Source organism: Erythrolamprus reginae, chromosome 5 (genome assembly GCF_031021105.1).
Source record: "Erythrolamprus reginae isolate rEryReg1 chromosome 5, rEryReg1.hap1, whole genome shotgun sequence".
In the NCBI taxonomy this organism is placed as follows: domain Eukaryota; kingdom Metazoa; phylum Chordata; class Lepidosauria; order Squamata; family Dipsadidae; genus Erythrolamprus; species Erythrolamprus reginae.
Window position 1 is genome coordinate 50,123,319 of NC_091954.1, and position 12,947 is coordinate 50,136,265.

Genomic DNA, 12,947 nt, shown 5'->3' on the forward strand with positions numbered 1-12,947 from the left:
AGTTGCAAAATTAAATTAGTTGTGGCTATATGTTTGAAAGGAAATTGAGTATGTGATCTTACATAAGATGCATAAATAGAAGACTTACTTGTACATAAAATGTTCGAGAACTTGTTACAATTTCAAAAAGATTGTCTCTCATCATAATATCACTGAAAAACATACAAAAATGTAAATGGACAAATTGTTAAAATCAAATTCTACCTCATGTATCTGACATATACAGTTTTAAAGTATTTGGGGGTAGTCCTCATTTAAATATCACTATTATGACCAGCAACTTTAAGCAAAGCAATCACTAAATGAAACTGCTAGTGTGCTTATGATTTTATTTCGGCTTCTCTTTGCTTTAGGACCTGCAAAGATCATAAATGCAAGGACTGACCACAAAACTATTTTTTCACCAGCACTGTAATTATAAATAATTGTTAAATGAGGACCACCTACACTATATAGATAATCCTTGATTTATGACAATTGGGAATTTCTGTTGCTAAGACAGTTATTATACTAGAACTTTTTTTTGCTAGTTAGTTAAACAAATTACTTTAGCTGTTAAGTGAATCACATATTGTTAACTAAATCCAGTTTCTCCCATGGACTTTGCTTGTCAGATCCAGCTGGAAAGGTCACAAATGATGACTATGTGGCCCAGTACACTGCAATCATTATGAATACCTGTTGGTTGACAAGAGCCAAAATTCTGATCACGTAATTGTGGGAATCTGTGACAGTTGTAAGTGGAAAGACTAATCATAAGTCACTTTTTAAAATGCCATTATAACTTTGAATAGTCACTACAAATGGTTGTAATTCGAGAACTACATGTATTGTACACCACCAGCTCAAAGCAGTTACATTATTAAAACTCTAGATAAGCAGGTTAAAGCCACTGTATTTGAAGTTATGACCTGATTGGCTAGTGTTTAGATTATACCTAAATTATTATCATCTTTTTGGCACAACCTCCATAATAGCATTTAGACTTAGAATTATATACCACTTCACAGGGCTTTGCAGCCCTCTCTAAGTGGTTTACAGAGAGTAAGCATATTGCCCCCAACAATCTGGGTCCTCATTTTACCGACCTTGGAAGGATGGAAGGCTGAGTCAACCTTGAGCCTACTGAGATTCGATCTGCCAAACTGCTGGCAGCTGGTGATCAACAGAAGTAGCTTGCAGTGCTGCACTCTAACCACTGCACTGCCAAGGCTCTTAAGGCTCATAAGAGTGATAATCAGACAGACAAAGCTAAGACATACACTTGCACTTCCAGATTTACCCACTGTCTCCTTCTTTCAAACCTCAAGGCAAATATGGCCACTGTTGAATTTTAACTAAGCTTAGTCCTCAAGTTAAACAATTTATCCCAAACATGGAATAAAAATATACATAAAAGATGTCCTAAGAAACTTTATAATGCTGTCATAGAATCACCTGGTAACTTAATAAGCTGCATGCTTTGATGTATTATTTGTGTTTGTAGCTAGGAAATCTTTAGGAAAGAGTTTATTTAGTTCCAGACTGATTTTTAATTCTTTTACAAATTATTGTTCAGGATATTTATTTCATTCTTTTATATTATTGTTTAGGATATTTATTTGAAATATCCTAAACAGTAATGCAATCAACCCTTTCATAAGAGTATAAATGATATATTCCCCTACTTTTATCCATCACAAATGCCTTACATATGAACATGTGGTGCCCTTCTAATCCAGAAGACTATTTTCACTTTGACCAACCAACAGCACAAAGAAGCCTAGTCCCCCAGCAGATAGCTGCCAGAAGCAGTCAAACTGCTTTCAAAGCTAATACTTATTGTTTCCCTTGATTTTCAAGAATTGATATTCACTTCGTTAATTTGTATAGATCCCTTTGAGTTCCTGGTAGTCCTTTACTACTCTGAAAAGTTTAATATTATCAGCCAATTTAGTTCCTCTACTAGTTAGACTTAATTCCAGACTATTTTAAATGTGTTAAACAGAATGAGTCCTTTTAAGTCATAATCAAGATTACTATTTCTCTGTAGTTTTTTTTTCTCCTTGGAAATGAGTTGGTTTTGTCTTCTCATTTATTTTAAAACTGCCAATCTAATCATCTTTTTTTTCCTAATCATAAAACAAATAAAATGCATTAAATTATAATGAGAAACAGAACGATCAGGCTTTCTTATTCCAGTTACATATGATTTGATACCTTTACAATTCTCACCTTTGTTTACATTCTTGGACTTTATGAACTTCTTTCAGTGGTATAATCCGAAGAGGCTCCTTATCCTGAAAAATTAGAATCATTAACATTTTAGTAGGTACACCAAAAATATGTGTTGTACAAACCTGTTTTGAAGGGGGAGAACCATTTATTGACAAAATAAAAGCTATTATTATTATTATCATCATCATCATCATCATCATCATCATCATCATCATCAATATTATATTTGTATGCCGCTCCTCTCCGAAGACTATATGGACAAAGGGATGAAAACATACACATTTTCTACATGAGTTTGGTTAACAGTTTCTTCCAGTTTCTTCCATTCCAAGTTGATTCCCTAGAGAAAGGAGCAGCCCAGAAAGACTTCAATTAAGTAGTTAATAACAGTTTGTTTCGCTTTTCCACAATTAACATTCTGTAAAAAGAATACCTACTACAGGTATCCTCATTGCTGACTCCAACTGGGGACCAGCAACTTAATTTTAAACAAAGCAATTCTTAAGACTTTTTTTTTAAAGTGACAGCAATTGTGCTTTTGATTTTACTTCGGCGTGACTCCAAACATATAGTAAGCCCAAAGGGCAAGAAAAGTTTCCAGAACATGACTCATAAGAAACTGTGTAAAAGAGTTAATCTTATAGCCCCTTTTCTCCACTACTCTGGCCTTTGGAATGCTCACCCTGATGCTGATATAATTAGAAAGAAGACAATGTTTCTTAATGTTTTTCCCCACCCTCCCAAAGACACCCAGCATTTACTTTATCATGCTGTCTCTTCCCTTAGGAGCTGAAAATCCTTCCTGCTGAAATCCCAAGAAGCATTTTCAACCCTTGAATTATGAGACACTCATGTGTGGCCTGCAAAAGGCCTCCCAAGACATTCCCATGAGACAACTTGTGCTCCTTACTTTACCTATGCTACCTTCCTGCTCAGAAGCTAAGACCTTAGCTTAGATTTGGGCTCCCTTTCATCTCTAGATAGTTGAAAGAGCTGCCTGTAGCGGTGGGCTATGAGCCGGAATGCTAAATTACGCTCGCCGCCGTGGCTCATAAGTTTGTTTATTTATTATTTATTAATTGTATTTGTATGCCGCCCCTCTCCGAGAACTCGGGGTGGCTCACAACATATATAAAAAATATAATGGTACATCTTATCCAATTAATGTAATTAAAAACCATAAAAATTCTAAAATAATTTAAACCAATTTATAATTGCTCATTCCATAAAACAGTGCAATTTTGCTGCTACACCTGTGGAGGTAGCAAAATTGTGCCCGTGTTTCGGCGAGGCTTTATCTGCGGCTCCATGAGCGATTTTGCTACTTCCATAGGTGCAGCAACGTCCCGCAAGAACTTATGAGCCATGGCGGTGAGCACAATTTAGCATTCTGGCTGATAGCCCACCGCTGGTTGCCTGCCAAAGAATGTGAAGTCTCCTTCCTGCACTTTACTTTCTCCTGAATTTTAGGTCGCCTGTTCTTGCATTCCTACAAAAGATGCAGGGGGAACATATTTAGTGGGGTGCAAGTACAGACCTCTGAGCTTTAGGACCTGAGCTCTGTTTCCCTGCTTCACTAGAGGAGTTTAATTCCTCTCAGCAGGCAACTCTTTCAGCTAGTCCCCAGAAACCTCCTCTTGGAGACTCCTCTTAGCAAATGGAGGCAGCAGCTTATAACCTTCCTTCCAGGTTCCCCATTGACTTTCTGGGAAGGCAACAAAGATTGTAAATGGCAATTGAATGATCACGGGGTCCTTTACAACCTATCATAAGTATGAACATGACTTGGGGGAAGGGTACGGTACTACATGTTATGACAGACTGAAGTGCTTTACAAGCACCTTTTCAAGGCCATTGTAACTTCAAACCAATGTTAAACAATGGGTGGCTATATTCAGGACTATCTATAGTGAAAAATGGATTAAGGTGTTGTTGATTTCAGGCAGTAGCTGAATGGCAGGGACTGTTGTAACCAAATAATTAAAGTTATAAAGAGAGAACTTGTGGCTTGCAAATTTTAGGGACATGCTGCGTTCTGGAAGAAAGAAGTTCAGAAAAAGGTTACTTATTTAGGCAATCCCTCTGCTCTGACAGAAAAAGGGAAAGGGGAAAAAAGTCACAATTACTTTTTATTATTGTCACAACTACAAATGGAGGCTCTCTATGTCAGTCACTAAACAATATATCATGGTTACTGTTGTGGTTGGCTTCAGGCCAGCTCCTTTGGCTGCTGATTTTGACAGAGGAGTGGGAGCTATCTGATTACAGAAGACCCATCTGGTTGCAGGAAGAATCAGACAGTGAACTAGAAGGAGAGGCAGAGAGGAGAATGGAGTCAGTCAGTCAAATCTCCAGCCAGTTTCATTTGACTCAGAAGGGGAAGAGTTAATGAACAATCCTATTCTGAATGTTCGGGTCAGGAGAATGCTAGGAAGACAAGAGAAGCTGCACAAACGCAGAAACAGATTATAGGTAACAGTAGATAAGAATTAATGATGCTGCTGCAACCTTGAAAAAGGGGAGGGTTGGAGAGGCCTGTGTGGGAGTCTATCGTTCAGTTTTGAAAAAAGCTTGTTCAATTGTGGTTTTGTGTTTGCTGTGGATTTCTGGACATTCTTACTATTTAAGAATGAGTTGTTTCTGGCTGACGTAAGCCTGAAAGGCTTCTGCATTGACTGGAGTAATTAACTCTGACCTATTGAACTCTTAAACTAACATTGCTCTGGAACTCCATGGTTTGCAGTTTTCTGAATATAAAGAACAACCCTTTTTTTTTACTTTTACAAGCTTACGTGGGTGTATTTGATTAATCACTTTGTTCCTGGGTGGCCTGCGGCCAGCCAGAACAGTTACCAAGTGGTATTACACTATAATCTTCTTTCTCCTCTTTATTACTTTATAGATAATATAGTAATGTTTTATTGGGAATTACTTACATTCTCCAAACTTAGGTGCCTACTATTGAAAATTTTCCTTACATTAAAATAATCTAGTTATACTGGTAGTACACATTAAAAACATACTGTAGCACTCAAATGTAGTAAAACAATATTCCAAGGAGCTTGTTAAATACAGTAATCTAATTCACCCATAAAATTAAACTAGGTTGATTGATAATTGCTTGAGTACAGTAATCCCTGATTTTTCACGGGGGATGCATTCCAAAACCATCCGTGAAAAATGAATTTCCGTGAAGTAGAGGAAATATTTTTTTTAATGTATTTAACGAGTATTTGGACTTTTAAAACCCACCCTTTGCATTAAACAGTCATTCTATAATGTTTCTCAACTGGAACTACATGTGATATTCTACCAGTTTCTTTAATAGAGTACAGTAGTACTGTAGAAGAATTTTATGAATTTTTAATGGATTTAAAATTTTCAATGGATTTAATGGATTTAAGCTCCCTTTGAAAACCCATGAAGTAGCGAATCCGCAAAAGATGAACTGTGAAGTAGCAAGGGATTACTGTACATCTTTCTTTCTTTCTTTCTCTCTCTCTCTCTCTCCCTCTCTCTTGCAAAATTGAAATGTAACTAAGCAGAACTAAGGTTTGAAAGAGGACTGGGAGATCTGAAGAACACTACAAGTATCATTTCAGATATACCTTCAGGATAGAAGTTCTCACTTTCACTGTAGGATAAAAAAACTAGGATCTTTTCCATATGGAATAGAGATAATACAATGTTATAATTTACTTGTCTTATGGAATGGTTTACATATATATTTTCTGTTTATTCCAAATCACGTAGAGAAGAGAAAACTTATGAGCTTAATAATAACTGAAGGATATAGAATTACATCTGATTGGTCTCTTTAAAGTAACAAGGCAATCTATAATTTGAAAGCACAAATATTATTTAAATGTTCAGGCACTATAAAATATAAACACTGTGATGTTCGAAGAGACACCATTGTGCTTAACAGCTACAGAGTTCAGAAAGACCTAAGCATATAATTTTCAAATGTGCCACACAGAAAACTGCAATCCGTATGGAGCTCTCAAAAGGATACAGAAAAATTATATAATTTCTGAAGTGTTCAGTTAAGTTGACCAACATGTTTTCTTGACAGAAGTAGCAGCCTTTTTCAGGGTTGTTATAAATATTTCTTGGTAGTTTCCATATAAGTATTAAAACATGACTAACCCTACTTAACTTTTTAGCTAAATATTGTGGTCAAACAAGTTGACTGGGCCTACCTGCTGAATTTCTGAACCCACCCAGCTATGTGATGTTGCTATATGATCTCCCAGAGTAGCCTCTCTTCAAAATGTGCCATCTCTTGACCTCAAAGATTGGTCCTGATGTATTTAGAGGAAAAGAGGCATATTCAAAACAGAATAAAAAGGAGCTTAGTTTGTGATAAGTATATTTTAATTACAGTAATAAATTATTATAAATGCTTTATCAGCTAATATATAAATCAAAGCCTGATGGTTTAAATTAACAAGGACAAGAAACAAATAATTTAAAAAGAGCACATTTCTAATCTCTGTAATTACTTTTGGTTATCCATTCACAATTAACATAATCTGGCCAAATATCACACCATTTTTTAAAATAGGAATTAAAACTATAATTAGTTATCTTAAATTTCTGACCATGTTGAGTGATTAATGGAAATATGGATTTGATGCATACTAATGTATTCAGGTTCTGATCTAATGTTAATTCTTGTGTAAGCAATAAGTATTGCTTTAAACTTTACAGCACTAAAAAGAACACATGAACATATTTGAAAACATTCTAATTTGTGATAGAGTAAAAGACTGCATAAATGTATTAATTTTTACATGGTTTTCTTTCATGTAATATGGTTCAGAAGATATGCATCGATCTTTTTCTCAAACTGGCAAACTATAATCTTTGAAAACCTTTTCTGGGCGCCATCATGTGGTTGCTGTAAGGAAAGCAAGTGCACATTTAAAACTTCACTGTTAACTCCAAATAAAGTTAACATGGTAAAAGGACACTTCAGAAAAGTTTCATATTTCAAGAGAAAACTTGCTGATCGGTTCTTTCAAATATTAACTGCCTGAAATGTGTCTATAGTTGCATTTTCAGAAATAGTCAATAGTAGTATTTTTTTCTTTTATCACAATGCTTCACTTTGATTAAGATCCTGCTGGAGGCATCTGTATTGTATTTTATTATAAAATTTTCAGAAATGGAATGCTTCTTGATGTCCTGTTAGTATTAAAAAACATATGCAATTTGATAGTTTTGAACAACTTCACTTATACTTTCCTAGGAATAAATATTTGGAGGATTGTTTCCAAGTACACTTATTTTAATACTGGTAATTATTATTGATAAACCATTCTGTAGCCATTGACACTATATAGTCTAGTAGTGCTGTATATAGGAAGAACTAATCACCTGTGAAATTTCTTAATTGTCATACCTCTTTCATGCATCCTGTTTAAACAGGAAGAATGCTTAAGAGCAAGTAGCAAATTTGAATCTAGTACCTCTCATACAAGATTTAAGGTGTCAGCTCTTCATGGGAGTCTAGACCGGAAACCAAAACTATAAGTATTCATATTACTTTCATTGTAAGAATCTTGCAAGTGTGAAAGCATTTCCCTTTGCTTTCATTTTCTAGAGAACTAGAAAACAGCTTTTGCCTGTTAAAAATTTGCCTGTTAAGAGGTTTTAACAGGTCTATGTAGATAAAGAACAAATAAAAATGTTATTGTTAGCTTATTTCATTCATTCATTCACACATGGAAGGATATGCAAATTTGCTTTGCATGATCCCATGCATATCCAAGCATTTTCTGGGATATAATAGCATAATAAAGGGTAATAAATCTCAGGAAATTATAATTCTCAAGATAATTAATATATGGTCAGCAAATTTCATAAAGCAAGACATAATTCCCGATATTCACTTAAAAGCAATCTGAGAATTGAGAGCCATTCCTTGCAAGTTAGCTCAGTAACCTTTCAAATTCATTTTGAAAAATGAAGATGAACATCTGTATGGAATGGGCAGTGAAATTCAATGAAGAAAGTAACAATAGCATTTTCAGGGGAAGTTCAATGTCGTAAACATGTTTAATTTAATGTATTTGATTTAAACAAAATTTTAGAGTCTTAAAATTATTTTTTCCCAAAGAACAGTGCAAAAGGCTTGAGGGCAGAGTAGGGCAATCATGATTTGCCCACTGTCCTTACAATCTTCAGCAGAAAGTGTTAGCACGCTTGTGCAGATGGGGGTACCCTTATTCATTATAATAGTAGCAATAATAACATTCCCACAGTAAAGCCAGAAATATATTTTACTAAAATGGAATAGCCCATATATTCTAGAGTTGGATCTCTTGTCACATTTGCAGATTGTACACGTGCTGAAGCACAAATGTCAGTTCTGATGCATTAATATATAAAGACAAAAAACAAGAAAACTTCAAGGAATCAGTTGTAACACCCCCACAACAGAAGCAGAGAGACACAATTTGATCCACCTTGATATTAGGGTGCTGGATATTCTCTTACCAATGGTGGATGAGACACAATCTGAATCATGAAACCCCCTTTCTGAGATGCTCCTTAATTATTAGCCAATTTAGGCCATTCTTCCACCTTCAGGTGACAAAATGAAGGTTGAAATATGTTCCCCCTTGATAGAAAGAAAGGGTCAATTGTAAGATTACTGAATCACAGCTCCAAACGGGTTGAAAAAAACCATTACGTTTTGAGAGCCTATAAGTAGAAGTCAATGGAGTGTCCCATTCAAAAAATTGATGAGTTGATTTTATTTTGTATTTTATTCTCACTGATAAAACATAATGAATATATTTAACCAAAAAGGAAAAAAATAGTTGCATTAACTCACGGAGGAATAATCTTGGGTACCATTTGCTGGTGGTCAAGGGAAAGGGAGGGTTTTTCCTTCTCTTTCTGCTCAAGATCCCCATGTACAATTGGTGGGCCACTGTGTGACACAGAATGCTGGACTTGATGGGCTTGGCCTGATTCTGCATGGCTCTTCTTATGTTCTTATATTAATCAGGAATACTTTGTAATGACTAAAAGACATGTTCCTGCTTTAAAGTCTCAAATTCTCCCGCTGTCATTTCTTCAGGAAAAGTTTCTGGAACTATTGAATAACATTCATATGCTCAGACTGAAAACTTATCCACCTGTTATACCTCCCTATCCCCCACCTAGTTCTCATACTTTTTTTGTTGTTGTTATGATGCCGGATTCTTCTCACCCTAATTATCTAAACAGAGGGTAGGATGAATAATTTTAGAAATTTATTTTAAAAAGTGTCAATTCCTCATCATGGCCTGAGACATTTATCAAAGGAAAACTATAAAACAGGTTCTTTTTCTTCAATTATGCAAAACTAATCTACAAATTCTTAGCCACTGCAGATAATAGGAAGACCAATCCAAATAACAACATTATCTACATTGAAAAAAACCCTGATTCTTTCTCATCTAAAGCAAGATTTCCCAACTCCCGATCCGTGGGCTGACATGTACCGTAGCATGCCAGAATCCAGGCTGCGCAAACAAGCAATGCCTCATCCATCGGATGCAGGCAGCATGTGAAACTACACAACTCCAGTCTGCAGAAAAACCTCTCTCCTCCTCAGAATGGGTCCCTAGTGTCCAAAAGGTTGTGGGTCCCTGATCTAGGGTATTTATACTCTATCAAGAAATCTTCTAAAAATAGAAACACTAGTTTATGAATAATTGTTAGACCTTTATTGCTACTCATGTCTTTTGAGAATAAAGCTCAAGACCAAGTAAAGCTCAAACAGAAACTAAAAGGAAAAAATAGCAATGATTAAGAAAAAAACCCAGTCATGTCAACAAGTGTACATTTTTCATGCTTAACTTTACAAACTGTCATCATCAAGAGTCACAAGATAAATTATGTTTAGGAATTTTTTTCTATTTTTTTCTGTAAAATAGAAAAAAATATAATATACGGTAATAAACAGAATAATTTCAAGGCATGAGTGAATCAAAAAAGTATATAATTATTTGTTCAGTTATAAATCAACAAGACATACAACATTGTTTATAAAGTATATTAAAACTATGATTAAAACCAAAAAGATTACCGTATTTTCCGGCGTATAAGACGACTTTTTAACCCCTGAAAATCTTATCTAAAGTGGGGGGTCGTCTTATACGCCGGATACTGATTCCACAGATTCCGCCGCTTTGCCGCCGCTCCCGCCGCCGGCTTTCCTGGGGTCCAGCCCTCTAGCCGGTGCCTCGCCAGCTATCCGCCGCTTCTTTCTTCTCCGCCTCGCCTCCGCTACTCCCGCCACCACCTTTGCTCTCCCCGCCGGGCAAGAGGCAAAGGCGGCGGCGGGAGTAGCGGAGGCGAGGCGGAGAAGAAAGAAGCGGCGGATAGCTGGCGAGGCACCGGCTAGAGGGCTGGACCCCGCAGCTTTGCCGCCGCTCCTGCCGCCGGCTTTCCTGGGGTCCAGCCCTCTAGCCGGCGCCTCGCCAGCTATCCGCCGCTTCTTTCTTCTCCGCCTCGCCTCCGCTACTCCCGCCGCCACCTTTGCCTCTTGCCCGGCGGGGAGAGCAAAGGTGGCGGCGGGAGTAGCGGAGGCGAGGCGGAGAAGAAAGAAGCAGCGGATAGCTGCGGCAAGGGCTCGTTAGCCGGAGCGTACGGCGGCTACCCCCCGCAGTTCCTGCCGCGTTGCGCTTTCCTTTCTCTTGAGCTCGGCCCGACGGCACGTGCTTCACCCGTCGAGCCTGCTGGTGATTGATCTCGCTTGTGAAAGCACCTTTTCCTGGTGCAACATCTGAACCGAAGTCGAAAGGGTAAGACAGCGAGGGGAACTTTTTTTTTAAGGCTGGGCTGTACGGACCCGGGATTTAGTAGTTTTCCACCGACTCTGTACCCAAAGCTCCGCCTTGTACCAGTCAGAGCTGCAAAACACGTGCTATTTTATTTCATTCATTCATTTATTGATTTGTCAAAACGTGTACAAAAATGTGTATTCAGGTACCAACTTTTCCCTGCTCCCTAGAAGAAACCCGCTGCAACTTATTCACTAGTTTTCATTCATGGATGAGTCGAAAGTGAGCCTAAAGTTTACAATTAGGGAATGCAAACAAAAGAACTACTCATTAGAAAATTGCACCTGCAGGATTTCTATTTATTAAACTTCTTGTAAACAAACAACATCTGATCAGTAGATTTAAAGACCGCTACTTTTTAATTATGCTTAGTGCTGGTTCTCATTTGTGCAAGAAATAAAAGCAGGAGAGTGTTAACTTTGATAGGGGTGGGGTTACACAAAAGCCTATTTGGCTAATTTGTGGCACAATTTATTTATTTATTAGATTTATTTATTTATTAGATTTGTATGCCACCCCTTTCTGAAGACTGAGCAGCTCACAAGAGTGTTGTCTGAATTCACTCAATGTATGGGAAAATCAGTGCAATTAGTTAGTCATCAGTGTGGCTGTGTGGAAAGAGAAAGAGAAAGCTGGCACCAGGCTGCGTAGTCTTATACGGCGAGTATATCTCAAATTCAATATTTTAACTGGGAAAGTTAGGGGGTCGTCTTATACACCCAGTCGTCTTATACGCCGGAAAATACGGTAATTTATTTTTAATTTAATTTATTAGATGTGTATGTCGCCCCTCTCCGATGACTCAGAGCGGTTCACAACAATGACGATAATGGAAACAACTCTAATACATTTAAAAAACATCTAAAAACCCATTATTAAAACCATACAACACATACCATACATAAATAATATAAAGGCATGAAAATGTTTCAATACTTTAAATTAATGAGTGATTGTCTATAGTACTAAAAACCTAGAGATAAAGGGAGTGGCAATTTTCTAATATTCTAATTTATTGTCCTTTAAAATTGCCCTCCATCTTCTTTAAAAAAAAATCCCACCACTATAATCTATTATCTCTGGTGGATAAATACAGATCAGGATTTATTATCTGCTGTAAAGGATTTCATATAACTACAAGGTTTTGGCGTGTGTTTCAGTTTGGAGGAGAACTTCCTTTTGAAGATTTTTTAATACATATTTTACATACAGTAATACCTCATGATACGAACTTAATTGGTGCAAGGAGGAGGTTCGTAAGACGAAAGGTTCGTAAGACGAAACATTGTTTCCCATAGGAAACAATGTAAAGTCAATTAATCCGTGCAACCAAAAAAAATCCCCGCAAAAAAATGGCATTCGGCAACTGCTGGGAAGCCGCGCGGCTGTTTTAAAAGGTGACAGCCGGCCTGGGGGGCTTCCCAGCACCCCCCGAGCCCCGAACCCGGAACTTCGGCAAAAGTTCAGGGTTTGGGGGGATGCTGGGAAGCCCCCCAGGCCGGCTGTGACCTTTTAAAACAGCCGCGCGGCTTCCCAGCTGTCTCCCGAAGCCGAACGCTAAACCCGAACTTCCGCGTTCGGCATTCGGAGACAGCTGGGAAGCCGCACGGCTGTTTTAAAAGGTCACAGCCGGCCTGGGGGGCTTCCCAGCACCCCCCTGAACCCCGAACCTGGACGTTCAGCAAAAGTTCGGGGTTCGGGGGTGCTGGGAAGCCCCCCAGCCCGGCTGTGACTTTTTAAAACAGTCGCGCGGCTTCCCAGCTGTCTCCTGAAGCCGAACGCCAAACCCGAACTTCCGCGTTCGGCGTTTGGAGACAGCTGGGAAGCCGCCCGGCTGTTTTAAAAGGTGACAGCCGGGCTGTGGGGCTTCCCAGCAACCTCCCGAAC

General features: G+C 37.9%; 1 protein-coding gene across 4 annotated transcripts in view; it reads right to left on the reverse strand.

Moving 5' to 3' along the window:
* Positions 1-12,947, reverse strand: part of PLEKHA1 (pleckstrin homology domain containing A1) — a 56,128-nt gene that overhangs the window by 9,234 nt on the left and 33,947 nt on the right. For all 4 annotated transcript variants that reach the window (XM_070752552.1, XM_070752555.1, XM_070752554.1 and 1 more), the window contains 2 exons: positions 2,215-2,279; positions 89-152 (listed from right to left, as the gene is read on the reverse strand). In XM_070752552.1, coding sequence (XP_070608653.1) covers positions 89-152; positions 2,215-2,279 — 129 coding nt within the window. The remainder of the gene's footprint in view (positions 1-88; positions 153-2,214; positions 2,280-12,947) is intronic.